The following is a 15108-nucleotide window of genomic DNA, read 5'->3' on the forward strand; positions in this document are numbered from 1 at the left end:
CCGACGCTCGCGTCTCCAGGGCGTCCCTTGATGGTGGAGGGGCGGGGACTGCGACCAAGCGCGGGGGCATCTGAAGGTGCTTCTACCCCGACAGTCTCCCACACAGGCGACCCCTGGCACCTCTGAGCTCCTAAGGGCTCTAGGGGCACGCCTCAACACAACCGCAGGCTTCAGTTACCACTTCCATCAAGAGGAGGCTCGCCGCCTGCAAGAGACAAAACGCTAGAAGCGGGCAGCGCAGGCACACTCAGCTCAGCGACGGCCCAACCCGCTCGCCGCCTCGCCCCGCCCCGCCCCGCCCCGCCCCGCCCCGCCCCGCCCCGCCCCGCCCCGCCCCGCCCCGCCCCGCCCCGCCCATTACCCATCGCCCCGCCCCGCCCCTTCCGCCCTCTGGGCGGGGCTAAGCGCCGCTTCCCCCGGAAGTCCGGGACCGAGCCGAACGTCCCGCCCAGCTGGGCGCTGCCCCTCCCTCCTACGGCGCGCGGGTGGGTCCTCGTCTCCTGCTCACCAACTTAGGTGTTCAGTCCCAACTCCTACGAGGTCTTGAGGCCCCACCGCGTCTCCCACAGCCCAGTCTCAGCTGCAAGCTGCTGCAGAGCCTGGAGCCAGGAAAGGAACCTGTTTCCCCTCCCTGGCCCCGCGGAATCAGGTGGGGTCCTCGCCCCTATCCCCAGCCTCGCCTTCCACACTCTCCCGCCCGCTCCCCGGGGCCCCTCGCCGCCCGCGCATGGCCCAGAAGCCGAAGGTAGACCCCCACGTCGGTAGGCTGGGGTACCTGCAGGCGCTGGTCACGGAATTCCAGGAGACGCAGAGCCAAGGTGAGTGCCTCGGGGTGGGGGGGGCAGGGGGACCGGGCTGGGGTTCGGCCGCGACCACCGCCCGGGCCCTGGCGCCACTGCCCGCTTCTCCACCGCAGACGCCAAGGAGCAGGTGCTGGCCAACCTCGCCAACTTCGCCTATGACCCCTCTAACTACCAGTATCTGCGGCAGCTGCAGGTCCTGGATTTATTCCTCGATTCGCTGTCGGAGGAGAATGAGACCCTGGTGGAGTTTGCTATTGGTAAGGATGGGGCGGTCTCCTAGGTGCCTGATGAGATAACAGTTAGAAGTGAGTTGTTGGGAAAGGGCTCTCTTAGGGCCGTCTCTCAGCAGCGAAGGCAGACTTTCGTAGTGTCTGTAATGCCTCTGAGGCCCACACAGCGTCCAGGTTCACAAGTGGCTTGAGTCTGGCCTGGAACCCAGGTCCAGGACCGTTTCCACCTGTCTACATTCCTTCTCGGTTAGAGGTGAGATTATAAATGGGAATGGATTGAAGCCCCTTGGAGGGGAAAAAAAAAAGTTGAGTGCTCTTTTAAAACCTCTTTATCTTGTTTCACCATCAAGAGAAATAGCAGTCACTCGGAAGGGCTTATGGCACCTGTAGTTGTTCTGGCCTCAGACCTATTGAATTATTCACCCGACAGGTGTTTGTTGGGCAGGCACTGTGTGAGCAAAGTATTGTTCTAAATGCTGGCGAGATGGCCAACAAGTTGGGAAAAAATCTTTGCCCTCAGGGAATTTACATGCTAGCGGAGGGAGACACATGGTTGACAAAAAAGCTGAGGTGCTGAAGAAAGCAGGCTGATGAAGAAGAGCAAGGGGAGGAAGGGACTACTTCTGGTTTGGCCCTGGCTGGAAGGCACAGGCCAGGCCAAGACCCTAGAGCAGGAGGAGCCAGAAGGAAGGCTGATGTGGCAGCATTGTGGTGAGTGAAGCCGAGAGTGGTACTAAATGAGAGAGAAGGATTTAGTGCTGCTAAATTAGCACCTCGCACCAGTTTACAGGGATTCAGATCTAGGCATTGGGTGGGAGTTTGGAGTTTATTCTGAGGGCAAACCAACATTCCTGGGACTTCCCTAGTGGTCCAACAATTAGGACTTTGCTCTTCCACTGTAGGGGCGGCGGGTTCCATCCCTGATTAGGGAACTGAGATCCTGCAAAAAGCAAACAAAACCAACATTCTTTTTTCAGCATGTGTCTTTAAAAAAGAACATTTCTCTGCATAGTGAAAGGAATCTTATCTTCATAGGGAATAAACTTAATAATTCCATTGTCACCAAATACCCAGTTAGGCAGACTTCTCTAATAGTTCCCAAGTGGACATTTTTTGTTGTTTTGTCTAAACTAGGATCCATGGTCTTAATCTGGTTGTTATGTTCCTTAGATCTCAATCTCTTGCTCTCTTTTTAAATAAACTTTGTATTTTAGGACAGTTTTAGAAAAATTGCGAAGGTAATACAGAGTTTCTATATATGCACACCCAGTTTCATTATTATTACCTTCTTACATTAGTATGGTACACTTGTTATAATTAATAAGCCAATATCAACAGTCCTGTCTAACTCTTGGCAACCCCATGGGCTGTAGCCTGCCAGGCTCCTCTGTCCATGGAATTTCCCAGACAAGAATATTGGAGTGGGTTGCCATTTCCTCCTCCAGGGGATCTTCCCGACCCAGGGATAGAACCTGTGTCTCCTGTATTGGCAGATGGATTCTTTACCACCGAGCCACCTGGAAAGCCCTATTACGAACTCAAGTCCGTACTTTATTCTGATTTCCTCAGTTTTTCCCTCATAACCTTTTACTGTTTCAGGAGTCCATCCAAGATACTATGTTAGATTTAGGCTCCTTTGGGCTGTGCCAGTTCTAGACTTTTTCTTTTTGTGAATGACCTAGGCAGTTTTAAGGAGTACTGGTCAGGTATTTCATAGGTTATCCTTTAGTTGGGATTTGCCTGACATTTTTCTCATTATTAGACTGGGATATGAGTTTTGGGGAGGATGACTACAGAGGTAAATGGTAAAAGGCCATGATATATCTTCTCTAACTAAAGCTATTTTGGGAGGTGGAGTGGGGTGCTTCCCATGTGGGATCTTAGTTCCCTGACCAAGGATCGAACCTATGCCCCCTGCAGTGGCAGTGCAGTGTTAACCGCTGGACCACTAGGGTCTCAAGCCTGGAGAAAACTTTGCTAAAAAGAGCAGTCAGCCAAGGCGAGTTTTTACAGGATCAGGAAGCACCTTTCCCAAGGCAGGAGCCCTCAGATCCCGGCCCACTGAGCTGGGGGCTCCCAGGGTGGGTCACCAAGCCCTGGGCCTGGAGTCCACGGTCCCCACTTCGCTTCGTAGCTGATCCTTGTGGATGAGTCGTATCTCTTCTGAGCTTCGTTTCCTCATCTGAGCCTTGCCTGCCTCGCAGGACTGCTGTGGGGAGCAGAGCTGTTGGGTCTGTGTGTCTGTGAAGGTACTTTGTCTAGAATCGTTCGTATCCTTATCACCAGTTTTCCTTTTCACAGCCGCTTTTCCTCTTTTTCTCCTTCTTTCTAAGGTCCCCAATCCCAGGAGCAACAGCTTTCTTAGCTCTGCATCCCTCCATGGGGTCCTCTGCAGATGAAATTTCTTTTTTATTTATTGTGCATAAATTGGAAGTCCCAGTGGTGCTTAGAAGCCTGTTTTGTTACTCTGTTTCCTTTCTTGTTGATGTCTGTGGCCACTACATGGGAGACACTGCCAGTGCTTATCCTGCCCTGTGCTTTGTAGCTTGGAATCTTTTCTCTCTGGTGGCAGGTCTGAGATGGTGATCTCCATGAAGTCAGAGTGCTTTGCTTATCTTTGTCTTGAATGCTCAGGCTTTTTGGTCTGGAAAGAGGGGATGGGGTGAGTGCACGCATGCAGAGTCCTGCCCCTGACTTGGGGCTGGCGCCCTGAGTGGGGCTGGTTCTGGAACAACTACTGGGTAAGATTGCCCATGGCCACGGTTTGGCGGAATCAAACCCAGTGTTGGTTTGTTGGCGCAGAAGAGAGTGAGTTTGGTAGGAGCAGGGCTTTGGGGTCAGGCAGGCCTGGGTTCAAGTCCTCACTCCGCGACTTAACTCTGGGCACGTGACTTCCCTTCTCCCACCGTCAGTCAGGTGGGCAGGATCAATACCTGCCTCACAGAGTTGTTGAGGATTATATGAGCTGAAGTGCTTGCAGCTGCATGGCCTCCTGCTATCCAGACCTCCTTGAGGATAAGCAGTTCCCTCATCTCCCAGAGACTGAAGTGGGATAGTATCTCATGACCCATCTGTTCCAGGGATTCGTTCCTTCTGGAAAAGCATCACTGAGTGATAGGAAAAGGTATGAAAGTTGACCCCTAGCCTCATAGTGGGTGTCCGGGCAGTATTAGGAGGACATACCCCTGGGCGAAGGGCACTGGTCAGGCCAGAGCCATCCTTGTTTGGTTCGGAGGGTGGAAAGTGGGTGGATTATCAGGAACCAGATGCAAAGCCAGGATCTCGGTAAACACTCAAATGAATGAAGGGATTCCGAGCTCATGCCCCAGATAAAACCTCTGGCAGGCTTTGGCATCAGTCTGAGAGCACGGGCCTGAAGCACCATGGTTGATTCGCAGTCTTACCTGCTGTGTGCACACCTGTGCCATTCTAGATGCTGTGTGGATATGTAAACAAGCCAGGAGATAACTCGCTGCTTCCATGAACACTGAACCCTAGGATATCACAGAATACTTGACAGTTTTGTTACCAAAACAGAGTTCAAGTAGGAGGGACCTCCCACAATTCAGCTTAAATCCTTTTTCCTGTTCTATTTCCTGCAATACTCGTAGCTGCCACCAGATGGTGGTGGTGTACTGAAAAAGACTGGCGGATGATGCCTGAGCGCGTCTCTGGAAAACAGTATCTAGTGTAATTGAAGAGAGGCATGCCCCCTGATCCAGCAGTTACATTCACAGGGTTAGGTCCAGGCGCGTGTAGACACATAGGCAAAAATGTCACCAGCAGTATTGTCTGTAATAGCCCCAGCCTGCAAACAGTCAACACTGGGATGAATATCAATATTGTGGATGTTCATACTACTTAGCAAGGTAAATGAACCATCTGCACAGCTCCATGCAATTATCTTGCAAACATAATGTTAAGCAGGATGCTAGACACATAATAATATGTACAGCATAACCCCATTTCAATAAAGTCCAAAAAGAGGCAGAACTGAATTACAGCATTTAGCAGCGGGTGTGTGGTTAAAAAAGAGAAATATTTGGAAGATCCCGAGAACTCCCTGGTGGTCCAGTGGTTAGGACTCGGTGCTTTCCCTCTCGTGGCCTGGGTTCAACCCCTGATGGGAGAACTAAGATCCACAAGCCACACAGGAAATTAAAGGTCCTGTTTGTTACAAGTCAGGAAGGGGTTCACCTCTGAGAGGGAGAGAATTCAATCAGGAAAGAATGTGCAGAGGCGCTGGACTGCAGACTGTGCTTCAGACCTTGACCTCAGCGCTGGTTACGTGGGCACTTGGGCGCTCACTGTTCACCTCTGCCTGTGTGTGGGTTGCGGGTGTGCCCTGGGCCATTCTCCGGGGCTGTAAACAGGGGCGTGCCTGGTCCACCTCTACTGGGTGCCAGAGAGGGGTCTTCCACTATCGAATCCTCTCTGCCCGTTTTACTGGTGAAGAAACTCAGGCTTAGAGAAATGGAGTTGCTTGCTCTGCTCACTTGAATCTGCAGGGGGCGTTCCCGGGATTTTTAGCTATTTCCGCCCACCACGGAGCCCTCGCTCCATCCGCAGAACTCGGGTCCGCGGGGAACCTGCTTCTCTCATTGGTCCTTTAGGGTCCTGGGATCGCACATCTTTCAGCTTAAAAAAAACAAAAACAAAAAACTCCCCAGCCCGCCACTAGTTACAGGAAAGCTGAAGTCAAGGTTCTCGTCCCATCACTCCCTCGCGCGCCACCTGGGAAGGCTGACACCAGGCACCTCTGCCCTCCCGCCCCGCTTCCTCTCAGTTCCAGGCACAAGCAGGGTGTGTCTGTGTGTTTTATTCATGTATGCGAATATGTAATGGATTCACTCGGTACAGAGTTCAAAAGGGTAGGTGGTAAACTGTAACAGTCTGTAGCCTTTTCTGGAGGCAGCCACTGTTACCAGTTTCTTGTGTATCCTCCCAGAGATATTTGCAGGATTTATAAACAAATACGTACATGTTTGTATGTATACTATGTATACATTGTATGTCTTACACATGCCTGTAGTATACTATATCTATATTCCGCTCCTCCCCTTCCCCCTTTTTAAAATTTATTTGGCTGTGCTGGGTCTTAGTTGTGGCATGTGGGACCTAGTTCCCAGACCAGGGATCCAATGCGGGCCCCCTGCATTGGGAGCTCAGAATCTTAACCTCTGGACCACCAGGAAGTCCCTTGGGGGGGGGGGAGGGCAGGAAAAATCACAGCGCCACCTATTGGCACACGTGCAGTGTCAGCCCTTAAAGAGCTGCCTGATTGTAAGCACCGCATGGTGACCTCGGTGAGTCGGACTGAGGGCTAGCAGCCCGAGGAGGATGGCCGTTTCGGTTGTTTCCATCTTGCTCTCACATGCGGTGCTGCTTATTTGTGTATCATTTCTCTTGCCGGAATGGCCCTGTATAATAAAATGCTAGAATTGAAGTCTAGGTCAGAAACGCGAAAGGCCATGATTTTTTTTTTTAATTAAAACCTTTTTTTTTTTTAGATTATACAAAACATATCACTTAAGTGAAAACTGTATCACCCTGTGTTTTTAGAGAAGTCTCACTACCATCCTGGTCCGTTCCCCTCTGTTCCCCTCTCATGGAATCAGCAGATGTGAACATGGACATACGTGTATATTTGTCCACTGCCTGCTTACATATAATAGCAGCTTTCTCTGTATGCTGTTCGCCCCTTGAGTGTCCGTCCTGAAATGTCAGAAAGAACCATTCTCAAGATAACGTGTGGTGTATGTGTGTGTGGGTGTCAGTCGCTCAGTCGTGTCCGACTCTTTGCGACCCAATGGAATGCAGCACGCCAGGCCTCCCTGTCCATCACCAACTCCCAGAGTTTACTCAAACTCATGTCCATTGAGTCAGTGATGCCATCCAACCATCTTATCCTCTGTCATCCCCTTCTCTTCCTGCCCTCAATCTTTGCCAGCATCCGGGTCTTTTCAAAAGTCAGCTCTTCACATCAGGTGGCCAAAGTATTGGAGTTTCAGCTTCAGCATCAGTGCTTCCAATGAATATTCAGGACTGATTTCTTTTAGGATGGACTGATTGTGTATGTGTGGGTGCTTAGTTGCTCAGTCGTGTCTGACTCTTTGTGACCCCATGGACTGTAACCCTCCCGGCTCCTTTGTCCCTGGGATTCTCCAGGGAAGAATACTGGAGTGGGTTGCCATGCCCTTCTCCAGGGGATCTTCCCAACCCAGGGATCAAACCCAGGTCTCTCACCTTGCAGGCAGATTCTTTACCATCTATGCCACCAGGGAAGACCAACTCAAGATATTGGGTTGGCCAAAAAGTTCATTTGGGTTTTTCCACAAGATGTTATGGAAAACATGGGGACTTCCCTGTGGTCCAGTGGCTAAGACTCTGAGCTCCCGAATGCAGGGTACCAGGGTTCTATCCCTGGTTGGGGAACTAGATCCCACATGCTGCAACTAAAGAACTAAAGCTCTCACATGATGCAACTGAAGAATTAAAAATTGCATATGCCACAACTAAGACCACGCAGAGCCAAAAAAAAAAAAAAAAGATGTTATGGAAAACATAACATGTTACGAATATTTTGACCACCCCAATACTAAAGTTAAACCCCAAAACAAAGAGTCCTCAGTGAAGATTTTGAGCTGGGATTGACTGTGGCCAGCCCGGTGCCCTGGGGTGGGTGGGTGCTTAGACACCAAGTCTCCAGCCAGTGTCTCCAAGGGCTCGCCCAGCCCTCCAGGGCGCCAGGTGCCGGTTCAGCACGCAGCATGCCCTCACTCGATTGCCAGGACAGTCCTCAGGCCCTCCTGTCCCTCCCAGCAGTGGCGCCCTGCTTGCCATGTGACTTGAGAGCCCCTGCCCGACCTCTCTGAGCCGCAGCTTTCTCCTCCCAGGCGGCCCCCGGGGCTTCTTCTTTGCCTTTGCCGGGGCTTTCTCTGGCTCCGGTCTAGATGGGCCCTGCCTTTGTCCCTTGTTCTTTCTCTCTGCCTTGCCTGGTTTGTCCAAAACACGTTCATCCACCAGTCAGAACTTGTTCTCCTTTTTGTGTGGTAACCAGTCTTTAAATTGCAGCAGGATCAGCATACGGTGAATTGCACACGGTTTAAGTGTCAGTTTGATGATTTTTTTTTTTTTTTTTTGGCTGCACCACGCGGCATGAAGGATCTTAGTTCCCCAACCAGGGATTGAAACCCGAGGCCCCTGCAGTGGAAGTGTGGATTCTTAACCACTGGACCACAGGAAAGTCCCAGTTTGATGAATTTTTAAGTTCATTAAGGTGTATGTACATCTACGTAACCAGCACTTAAATCAAGATACAGAATATTTCCATCTCCCCGAACGGATCCCTCATACCCTCTGCCGGTTCGTGTCTTCCACCCCGAGGTAACCATGGTTCTCACCTTTAGCCACATGGATTTGTTTTGCCTGTTCTTGAACTTCATGTAAGTGGACTGGTACAGGATTCTTTGAGTTGAGTCTCTGGTTTTTTTCCCTCAACATAATGTTTCTGAGGTCCATGCAAATTGTTACAGTATCAGTAGCTCCTGTCTTTGTATGAATAGGCCACAAGCTGTTCATCCGCATCCGTTCATCCACTGGTGGAGCTTTGAGTTATTTCTAGAGCCTTTATGAGTAAAGCCGTTACGATCATTTTAAGAAGATTTTATTTACTTGCGGCTATGCTGGCTCTTCATTGCTCCCCGGGCTTTTCTCTAGTTTCGCTGAGCAGGGACTACCCTCTAGTTGCCGTTTGAGGGCTTCTCGTTGCAGTGGCTTCTTTGGTTGTAGAACTCCAGGACACGCAGGCTTCAGTAGTTGCGGCTCCGCACTTCAGAGCACAGGCTCGGTAGCTGTGGCACATGGATTATTTGCCGTCGGGTGTGTGGAATCTTCCCAGATCAGGACTGAACCCGTCCGTGTCTTCTGCATTGGCAGGACTGAACCCGTGGTGGGCTACAGGCTCTCACAACTGAGTTTGCATGTGCACTTGTGTACATAGATACACACACACCCCACACACACGGTAGATGTATGTTCAACTGTATTTGTTGTCATAGCTGAGTCGTGTCTGACTCTTCGTGACCCCATGGACTGTAGCCTATGAGGCTCCTCCGCCCATGGGATTTTCCAGGCAAGAGTACTGGAGTGGGTTGCCATTTCCTTCTCCAGGGGATCTTCCCGACCCAGGGATTGAACCCGGGTCTCCTGCATTGCAGGCAGACGTTTTACCCTCTAAGCCACCAGGAAAAGCTACCAAAGAGTTTTCCAGTGTAATTACGATGTGTGCACGCCTCACCACCAGCACACGAGAGTTCCAGTAGCTCTGCCAGCACTTACTATTGTCAGTCTTTTTTTGTTTTCCATTATGATAGGTATATAGGGGCCTCTTGCTGTGATTTTAATTTTCATTTCTCTGATAAGGAATGTAGAGCACATTTTCATATATTGGCCCTTTTGTGCAGTTTGTCTAAGTCTTTTGCTCATTCTTTTTTTTTTTTATTGTGTTGTTCATCCTTTATTGATATGAAGGAGTTTAAATATCCTGGATATGAGTTCTTTGTCAGAATCTATGAATATTTTCTTCTTTTGCTCCCCCCCCCCCCCCCGCCTTTTTTGGTATGAAGACAAGAAGCGAAGGGGGTGAGGAGAGGGCCCTTGGGGAGGGGGATGATTAGTGTGGTCAAGGAAGGCTCCGAGAAGAGGTAACATCTTGTTGGACCTTTTTTTTTCTGGCTGCACCTCATGGTTTTCAGGGTCTTAGTTCCCCAACCGGAGATTAAACCTGGGCCCACAGCAGTGAGAGCAGAGTCCTGAGCACTGGACAGTCAGGGAATTCCCTGGACTTGTTTTTTTTTTTTTTTTAATTGCAATTTTATGACACATCTGCTGTTCTTTTTTCCTCCTTAACCTTATATAGCAAGCATTTTCCCACATTACACGTTTTTTTTAAAACATGATTTTTAGAACTGTATAATGTTTCATCATACGGATGTACCCTACTTTCTTTAACCAGTTTGCCGCTGTTGGGCCTTCTTTAGGAAGCTGCCAGGCTTCACGTTGCTCTTTTTCTACAGCCCTCCTTAGTTCTTCAGGGCTGGTGCACAGAGGTGGGCTCCGAGGAAAACTCAGAGCGGCCGCGGCTTCTCGTCAGCTCTTTGGGGGTCTTTTGGCTCCTTCTCTGGCGCTCCTGCTCAGCCCTTTATCCCTGAAGCCCTTCTCTTTCCAGGCTTTCACTGCCCTTTTTCATCTGCCGCGGTCACTGCCAGCAAGGCTGAGGGCCTTAAAGAGTTCCCTGCCTGCGGTGGGGACCTGGCAGCTGGTGAGTGCTGGCAGCCCCCCGATCCATCCCTGGAGCCTTCCCAGGCCTGTAAATGGGGAGCAGGTGGGGTTGGCTATTGGGAGGCTGCCTCCCGAGCCCATTCTCCTGCAGATGCCCTGTGATTATCCCAAGTGGCAGAGCCCTGCCCAGGCACAGCTGGGCGCGATGATGACTCACCAGCCCGAGAGTGACTCGGGCTTTTCACCGTATCACCCTTGAGGGCAGAGATTAAGTCCCGTCCCCCACCCCCGAGCTGAGTCCGCAGTGTGGGTAGGAGGCTGCAGCTCCACTCGGAGCTCAGAGGAGATGGTGCCAATGTGTGCGAGGAGCCGGGGTCCCGCCGGGGCGTTTCCACTTGTCCCTGCACCCGACTGAGCCTGGCGTCCGCCCATGGTAGGATTAGTTGTTTTCATGGCTTCTACAGGGACACCCTTTACGCTGGGAGGGGCAGCGGGCTCCCCATCTTCTGAGACTTTGGGCAAGTTACTCAACGGCCTCAGCTTCTTTCCCGTCTGGGGGTGGTGGTGACTCTTGCTCCATGGGGTTCAGTCATGTGCCCAGCAAGAATGCACAGTTGCAGGCCCCCAGGATTCAGAGGTACATGACTGCCGTGTGGTGCCAGTGATGGGCAAAGACCGCAAGTAAAGAGGGTGGTGGGAAGGGAGGCCCCAGGCTGTGCTCAGGGCTCCACTGGAGTGACCTGAGGTGGGGAGGGACCCTGCATCAGTGCCTCCTCTTCTGGGGCCACCCCTCAGAGGCCCCCTGTCAGTGAGACCCCAGAACCGCAGATGTCCCAGGTGGGCAGGGTCCCGGGGAGCCATCCCATCCAGCCTCCCGACCATCTGCAGTGCAGCTGTTTCCTGCTGCTCACCACTTTACAGTCCTTCTAACAAATGTTTGTAGAGCACACCCTGTACCAGGCACCCAGGATGTGGTGGGAATAAGACAGCCTGGGTCTTGACCTCTGGGAACGTATCCTTCTAGTGGGGCTCAGCAGTCAGCGAGCAAGGAAAAGCCATGGTGATCCATCAAAGCTCTAAGCATGTGAAGAAAATGAAATAGAGTGATGAGGGAAGTGCCTGGATGTGGCAGGGTGGGGCTTATGTGGTGGTCCAGGAGAACCTCACTGTCCAGGGAGCAGTGACGTGCTGGTTACCAGCAAGAGCGTGGCAGGACTTCCCTGATGGTCCAGTGGTTAGAGCTTCCACTGCATGGGGGGCACGGTTCAATCCCTGCTTAGGCAATTAAGATGCTGCATGCCACGAGGCACGGCCAATAAAAGAAAACAAACAAAAACAAAAACGAGGGTGGCACCATGTGAAGATCCTGGAAGGGAGTGTGAACTTTATTCCAGGTGCAGTGGGAAGTCCCTGGAGGTTGAGTGGATGGAACCTTTACAAACTTCCCTTCAGCGGGACCCAGACTGACCCAGGTACTGCTCAGAAGCAGGCGGCTGAGCCTGGAGGAGGAGGAGGTCTTTGCCGGCCCTGCCCCCCACCTCGCTGCTCCTGTCCGCACTTGCTGGGAAAGACGTCCAGGTTGGATTTGAGGCTGTGAGAATACAGAGCCTCTGCCAGTTTCCAGAGACGCAGGGGAAGTGGATGGGCTGTCAGTTCACTCTTCATTGGCTGCGTGGGGCTGGGCAGCGCGTGCTATGCAAATGAGCTAGAAGCTGGTCTTCTGTTTGGAGTAGGAACCCAAGGGTGGGGGTGCCCTGACGGCAGGAAGCTCACCCAGGAGCCACAGGAAGTCAGCTTCTCACACCCAGGGCTCTGGGCTAGCGGGAGAGTACAAAGTCTGGCCACACTACGTGAGCGGTGGTGGGTTCTTCCATCCCGAACCACAGGTTTCTTCACTCTGTCCTTTTCTCTTATCCCCCAGAATCCTAGTAACAATGATGGGTTGGGGGAGGCAGTGGTGGATGATATTTAACCTCTTAATTATGTTGTATCCATAAAATGGTAAAAGGGTGGACTGCATGGCTGTTAAATGATGTCGTGATTGTAGATTTATTGGCGTGGAGAGGTGTTCACAGTTCAGTTCAGTCGTGTCCAACTCTTTGTGAACCCATGAACCGCAACACGCCAGGCCTCCCTGTCCATCACCAACTCCCTGAGTCCACCCAAACCCACATCCATCGAGTTGATGATGCCATCCAGCCATCTCATCCAATGTCGTCCCCTTCTCCTCCTGCCCTCAATCTTGCCCAGCATCAGGGTCTTTTCCAGTGAGTCAGCTCTTCACATCAGATGATCGAAGTATTGGAGTTTCAGCTTCAACGTCAGTCCTTCCAATGAATACCCAGGACTGATCTCTTTTAGGATGGACTGGTTGGGTCTCCTTGCAGTCCAAGGGACTCTCAAGAGTCTTCTCCAACATCACAGTTCAAAAGCATCAATTCTTCGGCTCTCAGCTTTCTTTATAGTCCAACTCTCACATCCATACATGACCACTGAAAAAACCATAGCCTAGACTAGATAGACCTTTGTTGGCAAAGTAATGTCTCTGCTTTTTAATATGCTGTCTAGATTGGTCATAAGTGGTTAAATAAAAGCAACTGGCTTACAAAACAGTAAGCAGAGGATCACATTGTTTCCAAGTATATGGAGTCACATATTTAAATATTGTGGGATGAAAAGTAAATATTAAATGTCTGGGTGGTAGGATTGAGATGGTTTATACTTTGCCTTTTTGACAGTTTTATTGTAGTATAACTGACATCTGATAAACTTCACATAAGTAAAGGGGGCAACTTGAGGGGCAACTTGATACGTTTTGATGTATGTGTACACCTGTGAAACAGTCACCTTACATACGTGTGCATATGTATGTATGTGTGTGCATATGTGTGTGTGTGTACATATATGTATTGTGGTCATGCCACACATCTTGTGGGCTCTTAGTTCCCCGGCCAGGGATTGAACCAGGCCCTCAGCAGGGAAAGCTTGGAGCCCTAACCCCGGACCACCAGGGAGTTCCCAGGAAAGCATTGAACTGGCCGAACCGAGAGGGAGAAGGTTCAGTGCCCACCTCCAGAAGGCTGGGCCGTGGCAGGCAGGCCTGTCTGGAACTTGGAAAGGGCTGGAGATCCAGTGGGACTCCGGGAGGAGAGGGCGGAGGAGGCCCAGGGTTGAGGCCTCAGAGTCCGCTTGCTCTTCCCCAGGCGGCCTCTGCAATCTATGCGCCGACAGGGCCAACAGGGAATACATCCTGCAGGCGGGGGGCGTCCCCCTCATCGTCAACTGCCTGTCCAGCCCCAGCGAGGAGACCGTGCTGTCCGCCGTGACCGCGCTCATGGGCCTGGGCTCGCCCGGCGCAGGCTCCCACCCCGAGCTGACGGCCCGGCCCGTGGTCCAGTGCATGCTGCGCTTCTCCCTGTCGGCCAGCGCCCGGCTCCGAAACCTGGCCCAGATCTTCCTAGAAGACTTCTGCTCTCCCAGCCAGGTGGCCGAGGCCCGCAGCTGGCGAGCGGATGCCGCCCTGGGGATCCCCCTGCCGAGGACGGAGGCCCCACAGCAGCCCTGACCCGCTGCCCACCGGACGAGACTGAAACCCTAGTGGGGGCTCCGGGAGAGGTGGCGGCGGCGCGCCCACAGAGCGCCCTCTCCGCTAATGGCGCGCGCTCGGCCGTTTTCAAGGTGCGCTTTCTCCACGGCAGGTATTTGCACTGTGATGAAAGGCCCCTGACGAGCGAGGAAGCCAGGCCTTGAGACGCGTGGACGGGGAAGCCGAAGATGCTGCCGTTTTCACGGGCCGCTGCTCTCAGCCTCGTGGAGAGGCCCTCGTGCCAGCCCCCCCACCCTCACCGGGTCTCACGCTCGCGGAGGAAGCAGCGCGGTCCCTGGACTCGCAGCCTTCGCAGGTGTTTCTCTGGAGGAACAGCTGGGCCTGGAGCTTAGGAGAATTGCCTGAGCTTGAGGAAGGAAGCATTCTCTCCAACAGAGGTGTCTGGAGTCATTTTGAGACGCAGAAGTGAGAAGCCTTGTTGTTCAAAGTATATCACGGCTCCGGGAAGCTGAGGGTGGTGGTGTGCCCCTATCTGTGGAGGCTGGGTACCTGCTCCACAAGCTCTCCAGGCTGGGCATTCGGCCTGGTGGATGCTGGCCCTGAGAACTCTCTGGCTTAACTGTTGATCCGCACAGACCTGTCAGCCAGCCACCATGCTAGGGCCTCAAACACCAGAGCGTGCCCCCTGCTGTTGAGAGTCCAGCCCAGTGACTGTTACGGTGGCCGTGAGGGTGACGACACGTCGGAGGACAGGCACGGACTCTTCGAGCAGTGTCTCCTCCCCTCCCCACCCCATGGTCTCTGCTTGGAAGCCCTGGCCCGCCTTCTCTGCCATCAGGGTTAGTGGGGGGGGGGGGTCCCTGTGCCTGGAAGCACGTCTGGGGCTCAGGAGGGCCTTGGGGAGGCAAGGGAGAGGGGACCAGATGCTGACATACAGTGCAGGGCTCAGAGCCCAGTGTACACCGCTCAGCATGGGGGAAGGGGTGTGGGCCCCCGTGGGAAGCTGGGGTTCGGGAGCAGGGGAAGGTCCTGGCCCCCCCTTAAAGCTGACGTCTTACATGACCAAGGAAAGGTGGCTCCAAGAGGAATGGTGTCCAGGTGGATGTGGGGGTGGGTGGATTATGGGACTAATGGACTAAGGAGCCCAGAGGGAGGGAGGCGAAGGCCTCCTCTTCGGCCTGTATTCCCGCTGCCCCCCAGAGGGTCCTGGCCCTTCCCTTTCCTAAATAAAAGGCCTTAAGAGAGC

General features: G+C 52.6%; 1 protein-coding gene across 2 annotated transcripts; it reads left to right on the plus strand.

The window, feature by feature from the left end:
• Positions 1-380: 380 nt before the first annotated feature.
• Positions 381-15106, plus strand: ARMC7 (armadillo repeat containing 7). Of its 2 annotated transcripts, none has more exons than XM_043460474.1 (3): positions 381-818; positions 917-1060; positions 14014-15106. In XM_043460474.1, the coding sequence occupies exons 1-3, from the start codon at positions 728-730 to the stop codon at positions 14040-14042; spliced, it is 264 nt and encodes an 87-aa protein (XP_043316409.1). In that variant the 5' UTR covers positions 381-727; the 3' UTR covers positions 14043-15106. The 2 variants fall into 2 exon arrangements, with proteins under 2 accessions (XP_043316409.1, XP_043316400.1); XM_043460465.1 differs by having other exon boundaries at positions 384-818; positions 13519-15106.
• The last annotated feature ends 2 nt before the right edge of the window (positions 15107-15108 follow it).

The sequence above is a fragment of the Cervus canadensis genome, chromosome 1 (genome assembly GCF_019320065.1).
Source record: "Cervus canadensis isolate Bull #8, Minnesota chromosome 1, ASM1932006v1, whole genome shotgun sequence".
Taxonomy (NCBI): Eukaryota; Metazoa; Chordata; class Mammalia; order Artiodactyla; family Cervidae; genus Cervus; species Cervus canadensis.